Raw genomic sequence first — 6,116 nt, 5'->3', positions numbered from 1 at the left:
CAGGAGCTCAGATCTCGCCAGGAGATGGCACTCCAGGACAGACATTCCCTGCTGGAGACAGTCCAGACCTGTGTTTCCCTCCCTCTAATTCATGCTCGGAAGCTTTTAGCTGGTTCATTCCTTTATTGCACATGTGAACATGGACGTGAGAAGGGTGTTCCTGGCCGGAGGGATGCTCCCATGGAGGAAGCCCATTCCAGGGGGATGTTTTCCAGGGCCTCTTGGCACTGGTGCAGGATGGCCATGCCAGGAGGGTTTAGGATCTGCCTCCTGGCACAGCATTTAGGGGCGAGGACCAACGTCCCACTCCCATCCCACTCACTCAGAGCACAGCTACAGCCCCTGGGTGCTCCTGCAGGTCTTGTCCATCCCGGCAGGGAAGGTCCATGGACCACTGATCCTTGGAGATGTGGGTCCCACTGCACCAGCCTCATTTCTTGTTGCTCGTAACAGTGAGAAAATTCCTGTGATGGAGCTGAGAGAAAGGTCCCTCTGCCCAAAATCCAGGCTGCTGTCCCTCTTCTGCTTGGGCACGAGGGATTCCCAGTAGCTGAGGCTGGGAACCCTGGGAATGTGTGATCCCAGGGAGTTGGGGTGGGATAAATCACACCACCACCACCCCACATCACGTCCTGCTTTATGGTCAGCTCAACTTTTGCACAGTGAGAGAAGAGAAAAACTAATTTCCAACTCTGATTTCCTGGATTTCTCCCTCTACATCCCTGTTCCCATCAGGTAAGGAATAAGGGATTCACTGCCCTGAGATGTTTTGGGGCTGCCTGACCCCAGCCCTGAGCCCAGAGATGGGGAGTTACTGGGTCATGGGACATGGAAGCTACTGGTGGGACATGGTTGTGGGTCTGCAGGGATCTGCTCTGACATGGGCTGTGTCTGGGATGGTGAGTTCACCCTCCCTAGGTGGAAATCTGGGTTTTCCAGAATCACTCTCTTGATATAACCCCAATAAAAGAGCCAATCTTGGCTTCCCCCCCTCAGTCCCTGCAGCTCTTAAAGTCTGTGGGCCTGTGATGACCAAATGCTCCTAAATCACCACAAAGCAGCAGGTGTTGAAGAGCTCCTTCCTGGTTCTCACCATTCCATGAGAAATAAACGTGCAGCCACCGACTCTGAACCATCAGCACTTTATTTGTGCCCAAACCCACGGCTGTGGGCTGGCAGGAGGTGAAACCACAGCACCAGGGTGGGTCTAAACAGCCCTGGCCAGTCCCACGCGGTTGTTGGCCCGGTCAAAGATGCTGTAGTACACCCTGAGGAAGACATCTCCCAGGATCCAAAGGTCTCCAGAGGTGGTCTGGAAGCTGCTGGTGCAGGATCCTGGGTCGTGCTGCAGTGGAGCAAGAAAAGGCAAACGGGGGAGACGTGAGCTGGTGCCTTTCCTTGCGCAGCTCCGGAGGCTCATGGCCACTCGTCTGCTGTCTCCCATGGGAATGGGAGAAGCCAAGGGAACCAGAGCCACTGGGGAGAGGAGAAGGACCTTGAGAGGTCCTCGCAAGCAGGACCAGCTGGTTCCACTTCACCTGCTCAGTGTAAGCCCAGGCAGACACAGGGTACTGGAGGCCGTCGATGACAAAGATGACGTCAGGCATGGCAGGAATGGAGCTGCAGTTCACACTGTGCTGCAGGGAGCAGAGGGAAGGGGCTCTTAGGAGGGAAACAACGTGTTCAGAGGGCAAGGAGTGAGGAGAGACCTTGCTGGGGTCTTCAATATCCTCAGGAGGGACAGTGGAGGGGCAGCACAGATTGCTTCACTCTTGTGACCAGTGGTAGGACCTGAAGGAATGGCTGGAGTTGTGTCAGGGGGTTTAGATTGGGTCTCAGGAAAAGGTTCTTCCCCCAGAGGGTGGTTGGGCACTGCCCAGGCTCCCCAGGGCAGTGGGCACAGCCCCAAGGCTGCCAGAGCTCCAGGAGGGTTTGGACAATGTTCTCAGGGACAGAGTGGGATTTTGGAGGGTCCTGGGCAGGGCCAGGGGTTGGACTGGATGATCCTTGTGGGTCCCTTCCCACTCAGCATATTCTGATTCTGTGATTTCCTGGAATAAGCTGGAGACTGGGGGTGTCTCAGAGGGAGCTCTACTGGAGGTACCTGATGTCTGCCACGAGCACTGTCCCTGTGCACGGAGTCAGATTTGGCACTGGCTCCACAGTGCCAGGTGGGCTCCAGGGCGAGCAGGGAGGACTCTCACCTCTCCATTGCTGTCCTGCCTGGCCCCAAGTGCCCTCTGGATGCTGCTGATGCCCAAGGGTGGCCCGGCCACAAGGGACGTGCCGGTGTCGATGATGGCCTGGCAGCCTCCACTGCAGGCAACCTCCTGGCTGTTCACGATGATGCTGGGAGGGGAGACAAACCACGGGGGCATTAAACAACTAGATGGAGCCTAGTGGTGGTTTTTAACTTCTTTTGTTAAAGCTGGGTGAACCCAAAGCTCTTCCCTTGAGCCTTTTCCCTCCTGGAGTTTGCAGTGCCAGTGGGAACACAGCCAGCGTTGCACACATGAGCACTGAACTCAGCTCAGCAAGGTGAGACCCAGCTGAGTCCAAAAAAGGAGGTTTGGGACCATAACTTTGCTCTATTCATCACCAGAGACATCCCCAAAACCACAGGGTAGGAACTGGGCTGTGCCCCAGGCCCAAAGCATCCTCATTTTGGGTGGCAACTACCAAAGTACTACGGATTTTGGCCCCTTAACTTCTTCATCCCCCAGCCACGGGGTGTTAGATGGCAGTGGAAAGGCTCTGATGGTGGTGGGTCCCAGTCTCTTCAGAAGCAATGTCAAAGTGAGCACAGACCAGCAGAGCTGATTTACCTGTCCATGGAGATCTGCCAGTAGCCCTGGTAAGAGACGGAGATCCAGGTGATGGAGCCGGTGAAATAGGACTCATCGACGCCCCCGAAGATGACCACACTCCCTGTTGCCTCACTGGGTGACGCAGGAAAGAAAAACAGGGGAAGTTTTGCCGTGTGGCTTCAGTGCAGGAGTGTGTGTCCCACGGAGTGAGACACTGATTGTGATGGCACAGCCACGTCCACCGCCCTCGGCACCGGCACAGGGGCAGGATTTTGGACCTCAAAACAGGGAATTGTGTGCCTGGAAACTGGTCCCCAGTGAGTGTGGTGGCCCCCAGCATGTCATGATACAGAGACAACACCTGATGGCAACAGTGACAACAGAGCTGGAGCCACCACAAAATGCAACAACACGCATGAGATGCATCCACCACCTCCCCCATCCCTGGGGTCCACGGGACTTACCGGGACAGGTAGACTGAGAAGAGGTTCTCCTGCACCAAGCTCTCATTCACCATGTTGTCAAAGACTGGTGTGATCCCATCAACTGCCAGGTTTGGGAATCCCAAGCCCAGGATCCCATCGAATTTGACATGGACGAAGAACTCGCCGGGCTCCGCGGTGCTCAGGCCAAAGAGCTGGTTGGTGTCCACCAGAGATGCAACCTAAGGATGGGGAGGGTGCCATGAGGTCTGGATCAGGCCCTGGGATGCTGGTGTCAGCAGGTGGAGAAGGCCCAGGGGACACACTCACGGTGACGGTGTCGGAGCCCACAGTTCCCTCCATCTCCCCAGTGCCGTAGTGGATGGACAGGCTCTGCCCCGTGCTCCTGTAGGTTGAGGACTTGGATGGGTCAAACACCTGGTGGGTTTCTGGATAAGGGGGAAACCACAAAACGAAGCCTCTGAGCAAGGCCAAGCCTAAGGGGGGAGGGAAGCTCATCATCCTGCCTTTGGGAACAATTTAGCTGCGAGAATTTGCTGCATGTCCTTCCCCCTCCTCCAGAACCAGGGATCCACAGGAATCCCCATCACAGGTGAGCACTAATCCTATCCCCCCGTGGAGCCGAGCACTGAGCAGGTCCTACACCCCAAACACTCATCACCCTGCACGGATGGGATGGATCCAGGGGGTGATCCCAGTTCCCTGGCAGTGTCACCCAACTTTTAGGCTCAGTTACAAGCCCAGGATGTGCAGCTGGACCTGGCTCTGCTCAAATGGGAAGCTCTTACTTACGACAAGCCAGGCTGGTGCAGGAGACAGAGGGAACCCAGAGGTTGGAGGAGCCGGTGTCGAAGACCACGGAGAAGTCCTGTGGTGGGGTGCCAATGGAGATGGTCCCATAGTACTCCACCTGTGGGACAGAGGGACAGGGGTGGATTTTAAGGCATGAAACCAAACCCGGAGCTTCTGCAGGCTTTCAGCTTTCATGGTCTCCCTTTTCATGGGGACACCCTGCTTCCAGCAGAGCTTCTGGGGGGACATCTCTCTGTCCAGGGCAAGGAGAGGGGGAAAATGTGAGACTTGGGGTGAAAGAATTTGGGTTTGGTCCATGCAGATAAGGGATGGACATCCCACAGACCAGCCCTGGGGATGAGAGCCCACACTCACGTCCAGGGTGTTCAGCAGGGGCTCCATGGCCATTTTGGTTCCATTGGGAAAAGCATGTGGGAATTTGGTTCCAATGTCGTAGTGATGGTCCTGGAAGAACTGGCACAGCAAATCCTTCTCCCTGAGGATCTCTCTCAGCTTCTTCCCCCTTTCCAAGGGCAGTCTGGAACAAGCAGGAAAAGAAAGAAGGAATGAAAAGAAGAAAAAAAAAAACACAAAGGAAAAGAAGAGTTTGATGGGATTTTGCTGCCTGCAGCTCCTGCAAGGATTTAACACCTTCAATGCTCCTGCTGTTCCAGGAACACAGGAAACTTCCAAAAAACTCTGAGTCAGGAGGATTTCTCCAAAACCCCAAAACAACCCTAGAAACCAGCCCTCCCCCAGGCACCCCATCATTCTCTGCACCCCTGGAGCAGCTTTCCCAAGCCTCAGACCTCACCTCTACATCCCAAAGCCATGAAAAGGTTCGGATCACTCATCTTCTCCCTTCACCTGGCTCAGGTGGCCCCGGGGTGACGCTGTGGTGACTCACCTGGTGAGCCCCTGGGCGAGGGCAGAGGCAGTGCAGAGGAGCACGAGGAGCTGCATCGTCCCAGGATAGCCAGGGAGAATTCCTGGGGCTTTATAAAGCCAGCAGGAATTCCACCAGCAGTGCCAGGAGCCAATGGGCCCAACGGGAGATGCCCCCTCCCCTCCTTTGGGCACCCGGCCAAGGCAGGTGACAGGCAGGGAACGAAGGGCTCGGCAAACAGGGGCAAACACGTCACCAGGGAGGGGGGGGGGTGATTCCATCGTGCTCATGCTCCCCCCTGGATTCCCCTTCCCCCCAAACCCTCCATTCTTCAGGCCCCAGATCCTGCATCCCAACCAGGCACTGCCTGGTTTTGGGCACAGAACCATGGAATCCTGGAATGGTTTGGGTTGGAAGGGACCTTAAATCCCATCCAGTCCCACCCCTGCCGTGGGCAGGGACACCTTCCACTAACCCAGGTCGCTCCAAGCAACCTCAGAGAGGGGATGGTGAAGAGAAGAGAAGGGGTGAAAGGGGCTGCCTTGCTCTGTGTGGGATTGGGGAGACCCTACAAAGCCCTTTTCTCCTGCAGAGCCTCAGCTCATGTGCTGGATGCACGTTGGCAGCAGGTGGAACCCCTGCTGGGTTCTCCTGGGACACCTTCCACCAGACCAGGTTGCTCCAAGCCCCATCCAACCCAGCCTTGGACACTTCCAGGGATGGGGATCCCCTGAGAAATCCATTCCAGGGCCTCCCCACCCTCATAGGGAGTAATTCCTTCCCAATATCCCATCTATCCCTGCCCTCTGGCAGTGGGAACCCATTCCCTGTGTCCTGTCCCTCCATCCCTTGTCCCCAGTCCCTCTCCAGCTCTCCTGGAGCCCCTTTAGGCCCTGCAAGGGGCTCTCAGGTCTCTCTGGAGCCTTCCCTTCTCCAGGAGAACCCCCCCAGCTCTCCCAGTCTCCAACTCAAAGGTTCTCCAGTCCTTGGAGCATCTCCAAGGCCTCTCTGGACTCACTCCCAGCAGCTCCACATCCTGAGGTTGGACCCCAGAGGCAGGATTTTGACTTTTCTTGGCAAACACCAGTGGGATCCCCCGTTAATGACCCCCCCCTGCCCTGGCTGGGCTGGGGAAGGGGCCCCACTGGGTGCTGACGTGTGTGAGCCCCCGGGGAGGGGCTGGGGGGG

General features: G+C 56.5%; 1 protein-coding gene across 1 annotated transcript; it reads right to left on the bottom strand.

The window, feature by feature from the left end:
- Nucleotides 1–1,201: 1,201 nt before the first annotated feature.
- Nucleotides 1,202–5,005, bottom strand: LOC103762997 (embryonic pepsinogen-like). The gene is made up of 9 exons (XM_018079683.2): nt 4,950–5,005; nt 4,418–4,580; nt 4,043–4,160; nt 3,560–3,678; nt 3,272–3,471; nt 2,826–2,939; nt 2,205–2,349; nt 1,539–1,637; nt 1,202–1,345 (listed from the first exon to the last, which is right to left on the bottom strand). Exons 1-9 carry the CDS (start codon nt 5,003–5,005, stop codon nt 1,208–1,210), a joined length of 1,152 nt encoding a protein of 383 aa, XP_017935172.2. The 3' UTR covers nt 1,202–1,207.
- Between the last annotated feature and the right edge of the window lie 1,111 nt (nt 5,006–6,116).

This window comes from Manacus vitellinus, unplaced genomic scaffold, assembly GCF_001715985.3.
Source record: "Manacus vitellinus isolate BGI_N305 unplaced genomic scaffold, ASM171598v3 scaffold_47_pilon, whole genome shotgun sequence".
Taxonomy (NCBI): Eukaryota; Metazoa; Chordata; class Aves; order Passeriformes; family Pipridae; genus Manacus; species Manacus vitellinus.
This window is presented reverse-complemented; position numbering and strand designations above follow the sequence as displayed.